Source organism: Sphaerulina musiva (genome assembly GCF_000320565.1).
Source record: "Sphaerulina musiva SO2202 unplaced genomic scaffold SEPMUscaffold_2, whole genome shotgun sequence".
NCBI classification, from domain to species: domain Eukaryota; kingdom Fungi; phylum Ascomycota; class Dothideomycetes; order Mycosphaerellales; family Mycosphaerellaceae; genus Sphaerulina; species Sphaerulina musiva.
Window position 1 is genome coordinate 2,544,125 of NW_016017384.1, and position 19,709 is coordinate 2,563,833.

Consider the following 19,709-nt stretch of genomic DNA (forward strand, 5'->3'; position numbering starts at 1 on the left):
GAGTCCTGCGACAGCCTGCGTGTGCTGGACGAGGCCTGCCCCTACAAACAAGATGCTCCCTCTACCGCGGCACTTTAGTGAAGCGGTCGTGAAGTTAGTCTGCTCCGCACGCCACTATTTAGGAGTTGAACCTTCAACAGAAGCTTCGTTCTAGAATGCGGAGAAGACCTTCATGGCAGCCTATGAGAAGGCGAACAGGTCATCGAGGTCAGCCACAGTCCGTTGCTAAGATTAAGGCTTCGATTCTAGTCAGACCACACGTCTTCAAGCTTGCAATCAACGTGACTGGAGAGCACCAGATCAATTGCTGCGTGCAGACGCCACGAGGAGTCCTGTGGCTGCTATACAGACAGAGCGAATCAGTGCTTCAAGCATGACGAGCTAGAGAGGCATTTCATCTTGCTGGTATCTGCTTTCAGGGGCATCTCGCCCGTGCCGCTCTGCTGCCGTTGATGTATACATACCACAACGGCCACACCTTGGGGATGCGCTCGCTCACTGTGCGGAACTTGCCATTTGAAGAGGTCAGATGGCTTTTGCAAGCTACAGACTCCTCACGCTTGTAGTGTTGCCCTCTCACTATGAGTGCTATGGCCTCGGACGCTGCTACTCGAGCATGCGTCTGGTGAGTAGCTCGTAACTCAGCGGGTATAGATAGATGGACACGCGCGCCCTCTTCTGCTTGATCTGACCAACTCGCTCAATATGGCCTCTCTGCTGGGCTTCACGGCATCGCTAGCTTGCTTATTCTCATATGCCCTCGCAACACCTCTTGCAGGCCGAGCATCAACGCCAATATCTCAAATCACGCCCTCCCAGTGGCAGGCACTCAATTCTACCGTCAGTGGAAGACTGCAAACCGCCACACCGGTAGCCAAGCCTTGTTATAGCTACTATAATGGAGTCTTTACAACGCCCGACTTGCAGCAATGCAAGGCAGTGCAGGATGGGTATACCACTGAAGACAGTATAGTGGCCAACTTTGGCGGCTATCAATATGTCAGTGTTCACCGCAACGGCGACAACAAGCAGAGACTAATACTTGCGTAGCCGAATTGGGCTAGTTGTCAAGCCAAAGGTCAAAGCTGCGGTCTCGATTTCACAGCGCCCCAAAACCCAGCCTACTATGCTCCGCCAGCAAACTGCTTCCAAGGCAGTGTAGCATCTTATTACATCAACGTGCAAGCAGTGTCGGACATTCAAGCTGCCTTGAAATTTGCCAACCAATATGGGATACCTCTTGTCGTCAAGAACTCTGGCCATGACTTCAAGGGCCGCAGCTCAGCACCCAACTCACTCGCATTATGGACACACAACATCCAGCCACCTATCGCGCTCACTCGAGGCTTCACTCCCGATGGCTGCAGTGCACCAGTCGCAGATGCCGTCACATTCGGCGCAGGACAAGGATTTGCTGGCGTCTATGAGTTTGCTGAAGCCAACGACATTACCGTTGTGGGTGGCTCCTCGCGGACTGTAGGTCCGGCAGGGGGCTGGATTTCCGGAGGCGGCCACAGCGCGTTGTCAAACACTCTGGGACTCGGCGTGGACAATGTTCTGCAGATTAGGACAGTACTACCCAACGGTACTTACATCACCGCCAACCGATGTCAGAACCAGGACATTTTCTTTGCCCTGCGCGGAGGAGGAGGAAACACTTTCGGTGTCAACTGGGAAATGACTACCACCGCGCACCCCAAGGTCAGTCCTCATATGCCGCAAGAGACTTGATGAAGTATGTACTCACATATCGCTTGCGCAGATGCAACTCGAAGTTGCGTATATTACCTTCGCTGGCACCAATGCCTCCAGCATCCGACGATTCATCGACATCTGCACCCAGCTCGGAGACCGATGGGCCACAGACGGCTGGGGAGGCTACATCGCCCCGGGTGCTGTGACCTCTCTGGTCTCTGGCATGATCATGATGACGCCCAAGCTCACTCATGACCAGGCCATAGCCTCGATGAAACCACTGACAGACTACGTCGCCTCGCTGGGCAACGTCGCCACGCACAATAGCGTCACCACCGAGCCATCATACTACACGGCCTACCAGAAATATATCGCCCCCAACCAAGAAAAAGTCGGAGTCGGCATCGCCATGGGCAGCAAATTTGTCCCTCGCAGCATGCTTCAATCCTCGGCCGGACAGCAAAAAGTGGCAGATGCCATTGAGAAGTCTTCCAGCATGGTGATACCCGTCACCGGTCAAGGTGGCGTAGATTACCGATCCCTCACCTATGGAAGCCCCTTTCAAATTCTCGTCACCGCACCAAGCAGTTACCAGACAGACGGCTCCTCATCAGTGACACCCGCGTGGTACGGAGCCAATGGAGCAGCGTGGCATGTGTGTCTTGGTCAGGGCATAACCAACGACGCGTCCGCAGATACCATCACAGCTGCGTTCCGCAACGCGAATCAGGCGACTCAGGTCCTGAGAGACGCTGTGGGGTCACCTGGTGCGTATTTGAATGAAGCAGACACCTTTGAGCCGGACCCGGTGAGCACGTATTGGGGCAGTGATAATTATAACAAGTTGTTGGCGTTGAAGAAGCAGTTGGATCCGAACAATGTTTTGACGTGTTGGCAGTGTATTGGCTGGGACAGTAGTGATGCGAGATATGGATGCTATCCTCGGATTTAGAGTATGTAGTTGTGGCATACATGTATAGAGACGCCGAGGTCGGGTGAAGTCGCTCTGACGGATGCTCGTCCCGAGCTCAAACTAATGTTCCAAGCTTTCCCTTCCATAGTCCATTGAACCACCGAACTTTTGTTTTTTGATACCCAGCATATCGTCACCACCCACAGTCGCCATGTTCGCAGCACGAAAGGTCTCACAGTCCGTCCTGGGCGCAGCCGTCCAGCGCCGCGCATTCTCTGCCACCGCCAGCAATGTGAGTACACTGTCGTCGTCCTCGGAAGTCCTCGAGCCCAGACAAAAAGACAGATCATCCGCCCGCCCGCCCAGGCACACACACCAGACGCGCGCGCAAGCAACGGCAATGGACACTGACATGAGACGTGCGAATATAGGCATCGAAGGTCGTCGTCCTCGGAGCCGCCGGTGGTATCGGCCAGCCGCTCTCCCTCCTCTTGAAGCTCAACCCACGCGTGAGCGAGCTGGGCCTCTACGATGTTCGCATGGCACCAGGTGTCGCCGCCGACGTGGGCCACATCAACACTAAGAGCACAGTGAGGACATGTCAAAATGGGTCTTGATGGGAAGTACAATAGCTGATGGTTCAAGGTTGTTGGCTACGAGGCCGGCGCGGCCGGGTTGGCTGCTGCCCTCAAGGGCGCACAGATTGTGGTCATTCCCGCTGGTGTCCCACGCAAGCCAGGCATGACCCGTGATGGTACGGACAAGATGGCAGATTATGCGCTGGGGCACATGAACTGACGCAGCATGCTCTAGACCTGTTCAACACCAATGCATCGATTGTGCGCGACCTCGCAAAGGCTGCCGCCGAGAACTGCCCCGATGCCCACATGCTCATCATCTCCAACCCGGTCAACAGCACTGTTCCCATCTGCGCCGAGGTCTTCAAGTCCAAGAACGTCTACAACCCCAAGAAGCTCTTTGGTGTCACCACTCTCGATGTCGTCCGTGCCTCGCGATTCATCTCCCAGATCAAGAACACCGACCCCGCCACGGAGAACATCACCGTCGTGGGTGGACACTCTGGCGAGACGATTGTTCCCCTCCTCAGCCAGTCCGGCTATGAGCTGAAGGGCGAGGAGCGCGACGCATACGTCAAGCGCGTGCAGTTCGGCGGTGATGAGGTCGTCAAGGCCAAGGACGGTGCCGGATCTGCCACCCTTTCCATGGCTATGGCTGGTGCTCGCTTCACCGAGTCCCTGCTCAAGGCCGCTCAGGGCGAGAAGGGCGTTGTCGAGCCCACATACGTCGACTCGCCTCTCTACAAGGACCAGGGCGTAACCTACTTCGCATCCAACGTCACCCTCGGACCCAACGGTGTTGAGGAGGTGCACCCAGTCGGCAAGGTTACAGAACACGAGCAGGGTCTCCTCGAGAAGTGCTTGAAGGACCTCAAGACCAACATTGAGAAGGGAGAGAAGTGGGTCAAGGAGAACCCATAGATGATTCATGGCACAGCATGAATGGAGACCGACGTCCAAATCGAGAAAGAGAAGCGGCGCCCAGTGGTGCGCTCGATGCTGGAGACAAGTTGAGATGCCTAGAGCTTCACAGCCTGCTGTAGATTTACTGTATCCCCCCAAAATTCTCGAGTAGTGTTTACATTCACCGCTCTGTGACTTGATTTGACTACTTGTTGAGTTATTCTACTGCCTTGACGGTCGATGCCTGTCTAGTATGTATTGATCAGAGATGCAGTCTCTCCAAGCGCCGTGAGTAACCGAAAAGATCGGCGACATACCTCCTAGTCCTGCGAGAATCCGATGCTTGTGTGCTTTTTTTTCTTTTGTTGGTTTCCACAACAACACGTCAGCAGGACATGTGAGGCGGCCCCCCCACCGATCTTGAGGTTCAGCTATACCATCTCTGACGAAGCCGCTGGAACTACAGTATGCACGACCTAGAAGAGGTAGGGTAGGTATCCGAGACATGACATTATTGCCGAATGAAGTCCGGACTGCGGCGACGCAATAGCTCGGCACAGGGGAGGGTACCAAGGTCCATCACGTACCCTGGTTCCTGATTGTGGATAGCCGTGGGCGTGAGCGTGGAGAGGAGCCGTGTAAGTCGACTTTCCACGCTGTACCTCCCTTTTCATGATATAGGGGAATACCTGAATCTCAGGTACATGTAGGTATGCTTTGATTATTCATATTTTGGCCAAGTCTTCTTGTATCATTCATGTGAGAGAGACATACTACTAGTCCAAGGTACCTCCCAAGGTCTGTAGTGTAGCACCCCTGGTCACCGGAGCAGGTTAGAAGGAAAGCAGAAGCTTTTGTACTTGAGCCGAGGTCTATTGTGACCAAGGCCCCCGGCATACGAGACACAGCTCCAGACCAACAAAAAGTCCAGAGGAACTCATTCTCACAGCATTCATACCTACGTTACTTGTACGGTTAGGTTGTACCTATCCTCTGGAACTCCAAGCCTTCAACTTCATCTTCATTCACTCCTTTCCTTGTGCCTCTATTTTCCTCCCCAAGGCTGTGCCATGTTCGCGGCAGTTGCCCGACGACGAGGCTTATATATTGCTCCCAAGACCACCACTGGCACACTCTACCGAGGGATCTCACCTGTCCCAGGCTTGCAGGTAGGTTGCATATCTGCATGCAGACAGACGCGTTTCGACTCGAGGAAGATATATATGTACCTATGACTGATCTCTTTCCTATTCCAGACATTCAATATGGCGCAACAACAGACGCGGAAGCAGAGCAATCTGCCAGCAGGTATGTCTTTCCGTGGTCGAGCAAACAACAACTGGTTGGGGGCTGGATGGTGGGCTGACTGTGGTGTACGATTAGGGTATCAAGAGGACCACAGCAAAGGTGCCATGCTCCGATTCGAGGAGTCTCTGCCACGGTTACCAGTACCGACGCTCGAGGAGACGGCGAAGCGATACCTCAAATCCGTCCACCCGCTCCTGACCCCCACGGAATATGAAAACACCAAGATGGCCGTAGACGCGTTTGTGAAGCCTGGTGCGGTGGGACATACGCTACAAGAGAGGTTGAAGGCGCGTGCTGCAGACCCCAAGGTCAAGAACTGGCTTTCGGAGTGGTGGAATAATGCTGCATACCTGGGCTATCGCGACCCCATTATCCCCTACGTCTCGTACTTCTACAGCCACCGCGACGACCGGAAACGAAGGGACCCGGCGAAGCGTGCCGCAGCCATCTCCGTTGCCGCTCTGGAGTTCAAGAAGCAGGTGGACGACGGCACCCTCGAGCCCGAGTACATGAAGAAGCTTCCCATGGCCATGAGCTCGTACATTTACATGTTCAATTGCTGCCGCAGGCCTGCAAAGCCAGCAGACTATCCGGTCAAGTTCGATGCTCAGCAGAACCAGCACATCCTGGTCATTCGCAAGAACTCCTTCTTCAAGGTCCCACACACCCACAATGGTCAGGATCTGAGCGCCAAGGAGCTGGAACACCAGTTTCGACGAGTATACGAGACTGCTGAAAAGGGTCCCGCGATTGGTGTGATGACGACGGAGAATCGTGATAATTGGACTGATATGCGCGAGCGTTTGATCAAGGCCAGTCCCGGCAACAAGGCCGTTCTCGAGGCTATCGAAGGCGCTGCATTCGTCGTCTGCCTCGATGACGCCAAACCCATCACCTTGCACGAGCGTGCACGCCAGTACTGGCACGGCGATGGGAGCAACAGGTGGTTCGATAAGCCCGTGCAATTCATCGTCAACGACAATGGCACTTCGGGATTCAATGGCGAGCACAGCATGATGGATGGCACACCGACTCATCGACTCAACGATACCATTATGCACTGGATCTTCAATGACAAGCTGGACTTTGAGAACCCTCAATTCCGATCAGACATTCCCGACCCAGCACCTCTCAAATTCCAGCTCTCCAGCGAGGTGTACGCCGACGTCGCGACCGCACAGGAACACCACATCAATCTCATGAGCCAACATGAACTGCGCGTGGAGGCCTTCCAAGGCTATGGAAAGGGATTGATGAAGAAGTTCAAGTGCTCGCCCGACGCGTACGTGCAGATGATCATCCAGCTCGGCTACTACAAGTTCTACGGCAAGAATCGTCCCACATACGAGTCCGCAGCCACGAGACGCTTCCAGGAGGGCCGTACGGAGACATGCAGATCGGTTTCTGACGAGTCTGTTGCCTTCTGCAACGCCATGCAGAGCCCCTCGAGCACGAACGAAGAGTGCCGTGATCTATTCCGAAAGGCCATTGCCGCGCATGGCGAGTACATCTCGGCCGCATCTGATGGAAAGGGCGTCGACAGACATCTGTTCGGTCTGAAGAAGTTGTTGCAAGAGGGAGAGGATGTTCCGGAAATCTTCAAGGACCCTGCATTTACATACAGCAGCTCATGGTTCATCTCCTCGAGCCAGCTGTCTTCGGAGTATTACAATGGGTATGGATGGAGTCAAGTCATTGACGATGGTTGGGGGTGAGTACTGAGTGAAATTATTGCCACGACTATGCTGCTTTTCTAGCGAGGCGGATGCTGACTGATTTATTCTTTTCGCAGAATGGCATACATGATCAACGAGAACAGCGTCCAGTTCAACATTGTCAGCAAGAGCCTCGGCGCCGAGCGCATGGCGTTCTTCCTCAATGAGGCTGCGCAGGACATCCGGGCGATCTTGGAGAGTGAGGGAACCAGCGCCAAGGCGAGGTTGTAGATGATGATTCAAGAGGAAGAGAAAGCAAGTGAGCGAGGGTATTGTCATACTGTACAGCAAGCAGCATTCGATGTGATGCGGACCACGAGAGCGTGGTTGGATAAAGAAATCTCCTCCAGAGGCGACCATGTGTCTCTGTGATGCACGTCAGCTCGAGAGTAGACTAGACCTGATGCCCCGTGAGGCACATGTTATAGTATAGGTAGGCTAGCTGGCCGGGGAGAAAAAAAGGCTTGATTGTCTTTCTGTCTGTCTGTCTGTAGGTTAGCCGCCCGCCTCCTTTTCCCATTCTTCGGACAAGACACTATTTCCCTTGTTACCTCAGGTATATAACAAAAACAACATGGACAGTAGAATTGACACAAAGTAAGTAGTACAAGGATACAAGGATACCCATAGCCATAGGTTACATGTACATACATAGGTACATAAGGTAGGTACCTATCCCAACCCTCCCTTACAGTTTACCTATGGCTATGCCATCTCTTGGCATTTCCCTTTTTTTTTCTCTTTTCTTTGTTACCGTTTGAGAGCTATGCATACAGCATATTTATTAATTATAACAACAACAACAACAACAAAGAGAACGTAGGACACAAGCCCTCGGTCCCTCCTCTATAAAGTCTGTAGAGCTACAAAAAAGGTAAGCGAATTACGTAGAGGTTTTGGTTTGTTTGTTTATTTATTTAGATTTTTCTTTTCTAGAAAAGGGAAAGTGGCACCCCAAAGGTGTTCCGCTTTTTCTAGAACCTAGGAGAAAAGGGAAAGGAAGGGAAAGGAAGGGAAAGGAATAAATAGTATTGTATAATTCGTAGAGACGACGTCGCCGGCGTTCTCGAGATGCAAAACGCCCTGCAGGACCTCTCCTCTCCCCAACTCCGCCGTCTCTCACTCCGCCGTCTCTCACTTCGCCGACGCGCAGCTATTCGCCAACACCTGCAACGTGCAGAAAGCGGAGCTCACATGGAGCTCGCAGCGGGACTCGTGTGCTAAATCTCCACGGCCTTTTTATTTTCTATTTTTTCATTTGGCACGGCGTTGCGGAAATGAATCAGGTAGGTAGCTGGATAGGTTGTTGCAAGCAAGCAAGCCAGCCACGAGAGGCAAACCAGTCTGGTGATTAGATTAATAGTATAGTGCACTACCACGGCAAGTTTTTTTCAAACACGGCAGCGGGGGCAACTCTCTAAAGCAAAAAAGTCTCAGAATGGAAAACGTCGAATCGATCGAAAAGACTAGGATTTGTTTCCTCTATAGTTCAAACAACTGCCCGGTTGCACACTTATAAGTGTTCCTTCGATTGTCCTTCCCCCGTTACTACCAGGAACCTATCAGACGAGATGAGCTGGGGTGAGCTTTTGACGGCTCATCCTCCTCAACAATCATGGTTCATAGCAGGTATCTCGCTCCCTGATCTCTCCGCATCTGGCTGGTTCGCCCACAGCTCCACTCCGCTCGTCTAGGAGGAGCATCTTCCGGGACATATGTGGATGCGTGGGCAAGAGTCGAAGAAGAGACCCGAGGACGGGGCAGTAACGTAGACGGAGACTAGTGGCGACCGGAAGGTCCGAAAATACCCCCCTTTTTTTTTCTTTTTTTTTTATCCAAGTTTTTGTGTCCTTCTCGCGCCCATCTTCCAATGTCTCCATTCGTCTGTCCCTGTACATGATAGCTGATTGTACCGGCGGTTATAAAATGGGAATTCGAGATCCCTGAGGAGCAATGAGACTGTATGGGAGTGGTTGTACTGGTGGACATGGGGTTTCAGTCCTATGCTTGGTTCTTCACACGCCATTCGCGCCTGGTCTAGATGCTCGATGGACTACACCAAAGCTGAGCACTATACACGCCATTGATCGCATGAGGAACCTGCATCTCCCACCATTGTACAGCTCTCAAAATTAGACATGACGGGTGTTGTTCTGCACTCTTAGAAGGCTGCTGGGGACGGAGCCCAGCTCTTCCCCATGATCTGCCTTTCGTCCTTGCTGGTTCACCGGTCGTTTGCGCTTTCGGTTTGGAGAAAGCTCCAGTAGTGCCGGTCGTTGCACAATTTCACTCCGTTCAAAGTCGATAATCATGAGCTGCCCTGTCTTGTCATTATACACCATATTCCTGGGCTCTGCATCCTGGTGCAGCACTTGCAGGGCTTCGATAGCTTCGTACGCCTGCCTAATTTGTTTGTCACACGATGGCTGGATCGATGCGAACTGTTCGTCCTGAACCCTCAGCTGTGCGAGAGAGGTTCCCGCCCAGCTCAGGAGCAGGATGTGTTTCAGCTCCACCCCATCGTAGTGGTAGGGCATTTGAAGCTCCACAGTGCCACAGCACACCGGCACGTATCGTCCCTGCAGTCTCCGCAGTCGATCATACACGGCTGCCTCGTGCTTGAGGCGGGTTTTGTCATGATGAACCATTGCTTTGGCCACCAAGGTATAGCCTCCCACATTCAAATGAACTTTCAGCAATGCCCCTCGGGAGCCGTGCACGAACAGAGGGCAACAATTTGCAGCACTACCGCGATCAGTAGCAAGCTGGTGACGGACGTGTCGAAGGAACACATCCTTCAACATGTGCTTCGCACCGTGTTTGAGATGTTTGCGAGCATTGGGACAAGATCGGTCGATTGCGAGCCCTCGGCAGAGACCAAGGAGGCATCGGTGAGAACAATACGCTCGATCCTGGATGCGAGTGCGATTCCGGCCTTGCGAAGGTCCCTCCTGGTGTCCGCGGGTTCCCGCGTGCCTTGTTGCCGCGTTTCGTGACGTCCGCGAACGCGTTTGTACTCCGGGACTAGGGCTTGGAGGGTCTTCGGCACCATCGCTCTCGGAGTCATCGCTTCTGGATGTCGAATGAGTCACCTGTTCGCCACATTGACTGCGGAGACGGATAGGTGAGCGCCGCATGCCTTTGCGCCACTCGCGGGTTCGATATTCAGAGGCTTCCTTGGATTGGCGCTCTGTCTCGGGGATCGTCGCAAGAACATCGACAAATTCAACCTTCCATCTCTTCCGCCTCGCTTTCGCGTCGTCGACCCATGCTTGACTAGGTGGCTCTTCCGATAGCGCTTGCTGAATAAACGCGAATACCTGGGAGACAGCCGTCCTTTGTAGGCGACTCTCTACGTCCACCTCATAGTCTTTCTTCGGTATGTTCACACTAAAGTAAACAGTGGTAGGGTCATCCGGGATACGCAGGAAAATGTATGCCTCTCCCGTGCAGACATATCCATAGCGTACACATTTATCGATCATATACGAAAATAACTGTGTAATCACCGCAGCCAGAAGGCGCCTGCAGAGGAGAACAAAGCTATTGCCCTCATCTTGGCCGATTACGTCCCGCTCAGGCTGGATTTCGGACTGGAGTCCCGTACAGATCTCTTCGATCGTAAGCTTGTGCGGCGCTTTGTATTCCATTGCGATCAATGGCCGGACGCTTCCGTCCTCTCGCCACAGTACGCAGAATTGATCGGCCCGCGTGTTTCTCGGTTGCTGGCCACTCGTGCCCCGGATGGCCAATCCCCCCATCGTGTCACTCAGCGTGGACATTTCCGCTTCCCGAAAGCTCGCCGGGTTCTCGAACGATATCTGGCCATGTCCTAGTAAGCTCGGCGCTAGCTCATAATTACGCATCAGCGCGTTGTACATCTCTTTGACCATGTTGTCGACTGTAAGCCGTTGCAAGAATCGCAGATCGTCTTCGGACCCGATTGGGTCAATAGCAGCCTCGATAGACTTGCACGCGGCTATCGATGGGTAGAGGGCCGTGTGCCATAGTTCATCAATATCGCCCAGAAGGGTCCAGGTACGCTGTTGTCTTTCGCCAAAGTCGTCCCAGAGAGCGATGGTTTGGGGGAAGAGCCTCGAAGCCGGGTCGGTGGTAAAGCCACGGGTGGCGGATCCAGGATCGTCAACGGGGCGTATCTTCTTGCAGAAGGTATGGCAGCTTTCGAGAAAATGGGCCAGGTTCTGTTCCCCAGCCACTTGTTCCGCAAGTTCGCGTCGACGCTGCTCTTCCTCTCGTAGCCGCTGCTCTTCCTGTTGTCTACGCTCTGCAACTTCCTGCTTGCGCTGCGCTTCCGCAAGCTCCGCCCTCAGCCTAGCGATCTCTCTAGCGGTCTCGTCGGCCATTGTTCGTGTGTCGTGTGTGTTGTGTGTGTTGTGTGTGTTGTGTGTGTGTTGTTGGCTTGACAGTAAGAGACGTCAGGTAAGTAAACAAATGCGCAAGCTTTCGGCCGCAGCCGCCGCCGCCAGTACTCACTGGTGCTAGTGCCCGGTGCTAGTGGTGGTTGATTGCCGGAGCCGAGTCTGCGCCGAAGTGGTGGTTGTCTGGAATGATGGAGGAGGTACTGTCAACAACAGCAGTCCGACTCAATTCCGATCGTATTTAATACTACACGTAGCTGCGCTTGCCTGGTCAGGGCCACAATAGAAGGCAGGCTGAGTACTACGGTTACCACAGCAACGACCTCCGCGACGAAAGAGAGTCTGTAATGAGTGGTGGGTTGGTTGGCACGTGATGTTCTTGTCATACCCTCCATCGATCTATCTCAGTCCATACGTGTCCACGAAGACGGGGAACCACAAAAGGTAAAGGGGTAGTGGTAGGTGGGTTGCTCGCTTGCCAATGAGTGGACGTTCCATCGCTTTGTTCGTTTTGTTCCTTCACATCCCAGACTAATAAGCTAACCTACCTAGGTAGAGTAATAGAAGCGTCTCCACGAAGACGGCGCACTGTGAGTGGTGGGCGATAGATTTCGCGAAAGCGCAAAGAAAAAAGACGGCGATGGGATCTTCGGCAGGGATATTTGTTTTGGTGGTGTTGTTTTAGTGCTACGATCAAGTTACGGAGGTACAGTTACTACAGTAGGAGGTAGTAGTTCGGCAATGTATGGTCCATCACAAGAATAAAGGGGCACGCGCGTGAGGGTCGCTTTCTGTTTTGGTGGAGGGGAAACGTGCTCTTTATGGGTCAGAAATGGGTGGATGGATGGGTGTGGGTGGGTAAGGTGGTAGGAGGCAGGTAGGTGGTACTCCTCTTCTCCTCTTCCTCTTCTCTATCCTCCTGCTATGTTTGTCTCTATCTCCGATCTTTTTGCTCGGATCTCCCTCTCTCGCTTCTTTTTTTCTTTTTCGCTTCCCTGTCTCACTCACTCACTCACTCACTCAACATTTTCGACATACGACTATTTACGACCTTATAGACAGTACTCTTCCACCCCCAGGGCATCAGTACCATCGTCATGGTCAAACAAGATCTTGCACTCCACGAGACGAGACTGAACGAAACAAGTCCAAATTCCACAACACGGCAGAAACTAAAATCACACTTCCAAAAATGGTGGTGGGCATACCTCCTCATCTTCATCCTTCTCGTGCTCATCATAATCCTACCAATGTATGTCTTCTCTCTCCCTCCCCCCCTTTGTAACATTTCCCAGCAACAAACGATTAATCACTTTCCATCTCCAAAAAACCAACTAACAATCGAATGATTTGAACCCTCGAGAGAATACAGCGTCTACGTCGGATATCCCACCATCGCCCAACAAGGCATCAATTCCTCCCAACTCTTGCTCTCCCAAGCTACCCTTTCCAATCCTTCTCCAGAAGCCTTCGATCTCGATCTCTACGCCATATTACTCACCGACTCGAAATTTCATCCTTCTCTCGACTCTTTCAACGCCTCTCTGCACGTCAGTCATGATGAGAACAAAAATGATGATGACGCTCCTCCTTTTGCGTACATTAATGTGCCTGCGATGAAAGCGAAGAATCAGACGTTGGTGCATCTCTCGCAGCGGGTGAGGATTGCGGATCAGGAAGAGTTTGCCAGGTTTTGTATGTTGACGTTGGGGAGGGAGGTGTTTACCATTGGGTTGAGGGGGAAAGGAGGGTTGAAATTGGGCGGGTTACCGAGGACGAAGGTGGAATATCGTCAGCCTGTGGAGTGGAAAGGTGAGAGATTTCTTTTCTTTTCTTTTTCTTTTTTTCTTTTTCTTTTCTTTTTCTTTTCTTTTCTTTTCTTTTCTTTTTCTTTTCTTTTCTTTTCTTTTCTTTTTCTTTTCTTTTCTTTTCTTTTTCTTTTCTTTTCTTTTCCTTTTTTTTTCTTTCCAAATCCTGGAATCCCCTCTTCCTTCTTTCGTTCTTCTCGCGTACCTACCCTACCCTATCCTATCCTTCGAAGAAAACAAATCAACTCCGAGCGAAAAAAACAATCCATCAACACACATCGCCCCCCGAACCTCCTTCCATACATCAAAACGCTAACTTCTTCCCTCTCCCTCCCCCCTCCCAGGCCTCAACTCCCTCACAAACCTCACAATCCCCTCTTTCCAACTCAACCTCAACTCCTCCTCCTCCTCCTCCTCCTCCTCCTCCCCTCCGCCCAACGTCAACGACAACAAAAACTTCAACTCCAACGCCACAATCTCCCTCCCCAACCCCTCCCCTCTAACCCTCAGCATCGGAAGCGCCACCTTCGACGTCCTCGTCAACAACATGTCCATTGCCACCGCCACCACGGCCTCGTCCAATCTGACTCTCAATCCAGGAGAAAATTTATTCGGAGTAAATGTGCAAAGTAATTTATCTGCTGTGACGACATTGTTGGCTTTGCCCGCGTTTCGATGTGGTGTGTTGCCGGTGGAGATTCGGGGGATTAATAGTACGACTACTGTTACGACGACGACGACGACGACGACGGAAGATGAGGGGCAGGTATTGTTGCCGTATTTTACGGCGGCGTTGAGAAAGAGTGCGGTGAAGACGAGTTTGGATTTGGGTCCGGCGTTGAGGAGGGAGGGGTTACAGGCCGTGTTGACGGGGGATTGTGTGGGATGATAGAAGACATATAATTGACTTTTGTGCCTCATTCAATCAGGCGGGCCTGACTCGACATTGCCTTGGCAATTTCATACCGAAAAATACTACTTGAGCAACTCGTCGGGGAGTCGTGATACATGCGATGCCACCTGTTCTGCTGGTAGAGCTACCCAACTGGCCCAGCTGTAGGTACATTCTGCTTTCCTGTTGTTTCTCCTGCAAGCAAAGCACTCCAAGTCTCACGTGAATCCGTTTCTGGGCGCTCCTGCTAATGTAGCCTCATCTTCCTGTATATCATATCAGTAACCTGCTTTGATGTTTCGTTTGGATGTCAACGTACCTCTAAGAATTCCGTGGCCAAAATCAACCTGCTCAGCTCGTCTGCTACTTTGGTAGCCTGCCCACGCGCAGCTTGCTTGAAGATCGCCTGAACGGTATAGCGGTGCTGCTGCAAGAAGGCCGTACCTGGCTGCGGACCTTTGCTGACCACAGCAGCAACAATCACCCGTAGCACATCAGCAAGAATCGAGTAGAACTCTTCCAGTGCGGCCGGGTTGTCAATGTCCAGGCCTAGGTCGGGATCCGTACTGAACAATTTACTCTCATCCACCGCATTGAAGAAGCCAGAGTTGAGCACCAACTGCGCGCCATCTGCAGTTTGGCACAGCCGCAGCAATAATGCAAGTGCCGTGTGGAAGTATGCTAGTGTGGCGGCCGTTTCGTCTGCAGCATGGAATGCAGCAGAGACACTGCCAATACTCATGTCAATGAGGACGGGAATGAAATTGAGCTTGAGTAATGCCCTGAGCATGGGCGTGATGAGCTTAAGTCCTTGGCGCAGGGAGATCAGGCCATCCAGGAAGAGTAGCGCAGAGACACGAGTGATGCCGCGTCCAGAGAACGCATCCTCCGTAACTACAGTGAGCAGTCGATCGCCCGCGTTCTGTACAAGTTGTAGCAGCTGCTTGGCGCTCGCCACCACAGTTTTGGATGACCACGTGCCAAGAACAGCACAACATGTCCGATAAGCCACATCTCGCAGTGCTGCATCGGTGCTGCTGTCTGTCAAGACTTTTAGCGAAATACGGAATATGGTGAGTAGGCGCTCGCTGGCAACATTGGCGGCCTGCTGAGATGCATCTCTCGAAGCTGGGCTGATTGCATATGTGAACGTCAGGACCAGCTTGGCCAAAAGTCCGGCAGCTTCCAGGTCGTCGCCTAAGCTCTTCTCGTACTTGGGCAGCACAAGAAGTAAGCCCTGCAGCGATAGAGGGAGAGTGGCAGCATCATCCAGACCGCCTTTGGTGATTACAAGCGACAGCAGTTCAGTCCATGCTTCAAGCGCGGTAATACGAGCAGCGTGGATAGCCCGCCAGTTGTTCTGGCTCGTCAACGATGCGAGGATAGCTGCTATTTCATCAGAAGCTCCATCCATATCAGTTTGGTTGCCAATTGTACCATTCTCTGTGAGCTCCCTCTTCCGCAAGATCAACAACTCGTGAGCCAGGTTGAGGTCAAATGCCGTCAGCGTGTCAGGATCATTCTTGGTACAGCTTGACAAGTCAATGTCGCCAAAGAACATGCATTTGGAATAGTTTGGCTCGAGAGCAGGTGCAGTCTCCAAGTCGAAAAAGTCGAAGAGCTCAAATATCGAAGCCGTTGGCAATTCTTCGCCGGTGGGCAGCTTGATGGATCCCAACAGGCTACTCACGATTCTTTCCTGCACAGAAAAGGCCTTTTGTTCGGCAGCAACGCGCAGATCAAATGCTGCAAATTCGAAGAATGACGCGCGAATGTGCATGAAATTGCGTATTGCAACGGCTGCTGTATCCAATAGCGCGCCAGGCTCGATTGTGGCCAGACTATCCCAAACTGAGTGCACGGTGACTGGGATTTCCGAGCGAGATAGAGCAGCCAGGAAGTCCATCGAACGCAGCTCGGGCTGAATGATGCGCGCTGTCAGTGGAGAGGTCGCCAACTTCAAAATCAGTTCCAGGCATCCGCGCTTGACGTCCAGGAGCCATGACCGGAAGCCCGTCTCACCGCTAGCGACAGGTAGGTTCACAGCGCAAGTGGCAATTGCATGGAACAGCGATTTCCCAGATGCGAAGACACTTCGCGCAGGCACATCCACGGCACGCTCATAGCAGTGGAATCCAAGCAGACAGTGCGCCAGACATGGCTTACCGTTTGCTGTGTCTAGACTGGCACGCATGGAGTCGAGCACAGCTTTGGCTTTGACCATCTTGGCGGGAACTCCATCAGTCTCCAGATCCCATTCTAACAATTCGAACATCGGCTGCAGACCGACTGTCAGGTCCTCGCCTATAGGGGCGAGGAGGCCGATCAGACGACTGCTCCCGCTAGACCGTGCGACGCCAGTCTCGCGGCTCTCACATAACTTTCGAGATGACCCGATTTGCTGGAGGAGAGCTGTGCATTCGAGACTGATGTCGACGTGTTTGCTCGCTGTGAACTGAGCAACGTCGGCCACAGCGTCGAGATGGCAGAGAAAGGCGTCGTCGATAGAAGTGAGCGTCGAGCTGGTCACGGGTTGAGCTTTGGAAGTTGCTTCAGCCATCAATGGTCGCACGACGTCAAAGTAGATCGGCTGCAGCTTCCATGCTAGGCGCAAGACCTGTAGTCCCTTGAATACTGCGCGAACGAGTGGCGAGCCAGATTCGGCATGATCCAGAGTATCCAGGTTTTGCTGGATCGTGGCGAAGATGGATCCCACGACTGCTTTGTCGAAAAGCCACTCCATGACACGAGCGAATGGATGGAGACGGACATATGTAGCCAAAGATTTCGTTTCCATAGCAGACTCGACCCCGACAGTGGTAGTGTTTGCCAAGAGAACTAGATCTTCGTTGAAGCTCGACAGACACTGGTGGACAAAATGCAGACATTCGTATCGCACAAAGTCAAGTAAGCTGGATTCACCATCCATCGGCATGCGAGGCACTTTGCGGGCAAGGACAGCATCCATGACGAAGTCGACGTATATGTCCATTCCGGCATGTCGATGAGGTACTCCCAGGGTCTCCGGGAATGGCAGGCTGTCAATGGGGAGATCGAGAGTGCTGGGAAACGGTGATATTAACGCGTTCAACAGTGTCAAGAGGGATGCGCCCGCTTCTGCGTTGTTTGCGTACGCCTGTAGGTACTGTTTAGCTGGGTACTGCACCCGTGGCTGTACTCGTGGAAGATTAGACCCATCGAGACCGCCACTCGATATCCAGCTGTCCAGAAGAACCCACATGCCGTTCCGTACCTCGGGTACCTTGTCTGTCAGAAGAGCTGCGAGTAGGTCGAGACAGCACGCTCGCACACGTGATATAGTCGCGGTGCGTGCTAGTTGGAACATCACCTCTCCGAGGTGGAAAGGCTGATCCTTAAGCAGCCAATTCCTCGCGTCCGGGCTCGTGCGACATATGTGAGAGGCCAGACCGAGATACGAGTCTAGCATGATACCGGTCTCTGGTTCTTCGAAGTTGTCCTCGACAGTGCTAGAGTTCTGGCCTGGCGCAGGAATAGGGGCCGGACGGTTGCGTAGGCCAGACGCATATAGTTCAAGCTCGCTGAAAATCTGTGTCCAGCTCACCGCGTACGTCTTGCGCAGCTTACCGGAAGCCATGGCGACATCCTCCAGTAGAAAGCGATGCGCCTGGTCCGCAGACTTGTCGTCGGAGGCTATTGAGCGCAGGAGCTGGCAAAATGCAGCCACCCGGGGCGTGGGAAGCCTCACAGATACCCATCGCAAGAAGCCATATAGATTGCTTTCCTTGTCTGCCCAAAAGTCGTGCGCCGCGTCCGTGTCGTCTTGGTATGCACAGGCCATGATGACCATGAAGCGCTCCAAGTCCAACTCCGAGTGTGCGGGCCCAGTCCCTGACAGTGAAAGCAGATTGCGTCGCATCTCGTCCTCGTCTAATTTCAGCTTTCGAAGGCAGTCAGGCATATGCGTTACAAATGCATCAGTGAACGCTTGCAATTCACGCATGGTCAAGGCTGAGAAGTCGTTGGAAGCGCGAGGCATCTCTACCACGGTGACGGCGCCGTCAACGAGAAAATCCACGATTCCCGTTCGAGCTGGGTCATACCATGCCACCGGCTTGAGGAACGCAGCAGCTGCAAGCATGAAGTGAAACGCCTTGGCTTCTAGCGCATCAAAGAACAGTTTCGCGCGAGCATCCTCGTCAGCCTTGGCCTCAGCGGCACTCTGACGAAGGCCATTCGAGGGGCCCGCAAACCTAGCACTGTACTCGGCCAACCAGCAGACTGTTGCCGCAGCCCGAAGCATTGGCTGCTTCCATTGTAACTGCGAGTTGCCCGCGGCGAATAACCTGTGGAGATCGTGTGCTGTTTCTCCACCTGTAAGACCCTCTGAGCCCATCTGTGATGCGCCGCTGATCAGTATTGGCAAGTAATGGATTGTGATGTCGATTTCAGTTTCCAGAGTGGACGCTTTGCTCAAGAAGATACGATAATCTTCCGGTTGCACGAAGTTGCCCCTGAGCAAGTAGCACATGATGGCAGCGAGTGATTCGTGTTGCCTCGTCAACAGAAATCTTTGGGCACGAAGAGCATCTCCTACGTCTCCAGACGCATGCTGGCCTGTCACGACGAGCTTGTCCTTGTATTCCGCCATTTTTTTGAGAAACCCTTCCACATCGGTCAAGCCATCTACACAGCTACGCCAGTAGGCAGCTGGATCTGGTCGCCTGTCTTCGTTGCCCTTTTGGCCTCGCCCTTCGACAATCTTCCTTCCAATCTCTGAAAAAGCGTCCGAATAGTCCTCATCAGGGGCGACATCTGAGTCGATCCCTAGCTGAAGCAGTAGACGCATGCAGTCCAGCAATGTTGCACGCTGCTCGTGGAAGCGCACCATTGCGCGTAATGGCAGCGATGGGTCTGTCTCGCAGCTTTCGACCTGCGACAATATGCAGAGCGTCGCCGCCTCCAGTTCATCCAGGTCCAGCTCATCCGCCACGGCTATTGCTGCCTCCCGGAACGCATCCTGCACGCGATATGTGACGTCCCCAATGGTGAGATTCGACTCCGTAGCGTGGGCCGCCGAACCGGCGCCCTGTTTGATTATGGCACGACTGGCATCATTCTTCTTCGTCCGCCTCAACAGCTCTTCCAGATCCTTGACACTGGCGTCCAGCTGTTCCGACAGTCGCTCGATGTTTTTGATCTGCGAATCGGTGGTCGCTACGAGGTCTCGCTGCAGGATCTGTAGGCGTAGCAGCGGATCCTCGGTAGCCATACCGCTGGAGGTGGCGGCGGCGGTGATGGAGGTGGTGGTGGGATCGAAGGTGGCTGCAGTCAGGCAGAGAGAGGGAGGGAAAGCAAAGCGAAAGCGAAAGCTGTGCAGAGTCGCCGCGTGAAGATGTCGAACGCGTTTTGCGGTCGGCGTCTATAGCTAGCTAGGTAGGTAGCTCTACAGGGATCATGCCGGACAGAAGTCGAGGTATTTTGACAGCGGCCGTCTTGAACTTTCCATTCACTTCGGATGCAGCCACATTCACAGGAC

At 53.0% G+C, this 19,709-nt stretch overlaps 6 protein-coding genes across 6 annotated transcripts; 4 read left to right on the forward strand and 2 right to left on the reverse strand.

The window, feature by feature from the left end:
- Positions 1 to 451: 451 nt before the first annotated feature.
- SEPMUDRAFT_61001 (FAD-binding domain-containing protein) lies at positions 452 to 2,647 on the forward strand (the record flags this gene model as incomplete). The annotated part of the gene is made up of 3 exons (XM_016909547.1): positions 452 to 999; positions 1,051 to 1,701; positions 1,763 to 2,647. Exons 1-3 carry the CDS (start codon positions 706 to 708, stop codon positions 2,645 to 2,647), a joined length of 1,830 nt encoding a protein of 609 aa, XP_016763900.1. The 5' UTR covers positions 452 to 705.
- A 123-nt stretch (positions 2,648 to 2,770) lies between these two features.
- SEPMUDRAFT_147574 (malate dehydrogenase) lies at positions 2,771 to 4,269 on the forward strand. Its single transcript, XM_016904389.1, has 4 exons — positions 2,771 to 2,900; positions 3,040 to 3,198; positions 3,254 to 3,362; positions 3,422 to 4,269. Exons 1-4 carry the CDS (start codon positions 2,820 to 2,822, stop codon positions 4,105 to 4,107), a joined length of 1,035 nt encoding a protein of 344 aa, XP_016763901.1. The 5' UTR covers positions 2,771 to 2,819; the 3' UTR covers positions 4,108 to 4,269.
- A 756-nt stretch (positions 4,270 to 5,025) lies between these two features.
- On the forward strand, positions 5,026 to 7,677 carry SEPMUDRAFT_123997 (carnitine O-acetyltransferase). Its single transcript, XM_016901872.1, has 4 exons — positions 5,026 to 5,258; positions 5,346 to 5,397; positions 5,473 to 7,108; positions 7,190 to 7,677. Exons 2-4 carry the CDS (start codon positions 5,355 to 5,357, stop codon positions 7,341 to 7,343), a joined length of 1,833 nt encoding a protein of 610 aa, XP_016763902.1. The 5' UTR covers positions 5,026 to 5,258; positions 5,346 to 5,354; the 3' UTR covers positions 7,344 to 7,677.
- Positions 7,678 to 8,573: 896 nt separating this feature from the next.
- Positions 8,574 to 11,476, reverse strand: SEPMUDRAFT_61012 (uncharacterized protein; the record flags this gene model as incomplete). Its single annotated transcript, XM_016909548.1, has 1 exon — positions 8,574 to 11,476. One exon carries the CDS (start codon positions 11,474 to 11,476, stop codon positions 9,245 to 9,247), a length of 2,232 nt encoding a protein of 743 aa, XP_016763903.1. The 3' UTR covers positions 8,574 to 9,244.
- Positions 11,477 to 12,423: 947 nt separating this feature from the next.
- On the forward strand, positions 12,424 to 14,188 carry SEPMUDRAFT_161895 (uncharacterized protein; the record flags this gene model as incomplete). Its single annotated transcript, XM_016907963.1, has 3 exons — positions 12,424 to 12,743; positions 12,864 to 13,303; positions 13,644 to 14,188. The coding sequence occupies exons 1-3, from the start codon at positions 12,589 to 12,591 to the stop codon at positions 14,186 to 14,188; spliced, it is 1,140 nt and encodes a 379-aa protein (XP_016763904.1). The 5' UTR covers positions 12,424 to 12,588.
- A 25-nt stretch (positions 14,189 to 14,213) lies between these two features.
- On the reverse strand, positions 14,214 to 19,505 carry SEPMUDRAFT_147576 (uncharacterized protein). Its single transcript, XM_016904390.1, has 2 exons — positions 14,511 to 19,505; positions 14,214 to 14,457 (listed from the first exon to the last, which is right to left on the reverse strand). Exons 1-2 carry the CDS (start codon positions 19,440 to 19,442, stop codon positions 14,410 to 14,412), a joined length of 4,980 nt encoding a protein of 1,659 aa, XP_016763905.1. The 5' UTR covers positions 19,443 to 19,505; the 3' UTR covers positions 14,214 to 14,409.
- Positions 19,506 to 19,709: the final 204 nt, after the last annotated feature.

Coding starts and splice junctions, on each gene's coding strand:
- SEPMUDRAFT_147574 (XM_016904389.1), top strand. CDS start 2,820: ATGTTCGCAGCACGAAAGGTCTCACAGTCCGTCCTGGGCGCAGCCGTC. Junction 2,901..3,039: donor TCTCTGCCACCGCCAGCAAT/GTGAGTACACTG, acceptor GTGCGAATATAG/GCATCGAAGGTCGTCGTCCT. Junction 3,199..3,253: donor ACATCAACACTAAGAGCACA/GTGAGGACATGT, acceptor TGATGGTTCAAG/GTTGTTGGCTACGAGGCCGG.
- SEPMUDRAFT_123997 (XM_016901872.1), top strand. CDS start 5,355: ATGGCGCAACAACAGACGCGGAAGCAGAGCAATCTGCCAGCAG. Junction 5,398..5,472: donor GCAGAGCAATCTGCCAGCAG/GTATGTCTTTCC, acceptor GTGTACGATTAG/GGTATCAAGAGGACCACAGC. Junction 7,109..7,189: donor GTCATTGACGATGGTTGGGG/GTGAGTACTGAG, acceptor TTCTTTTCGCAG/AATGGCATACATGATCAACG.
- SEPMUDRAFT_147576 (XM_016904390.1), bottom strand. CDS start 19,442: ATGGCTACCGAGGATCCGCTGCTACGCCTACAGATCCTGCAGCGAGAC. Junction 14,458..14,510: donor TGGCCACGGAATTCTTAGAG/GTACGTTGACAT, acceptor TATGATATACAG/GAAGATGAGGCTACATTAGC.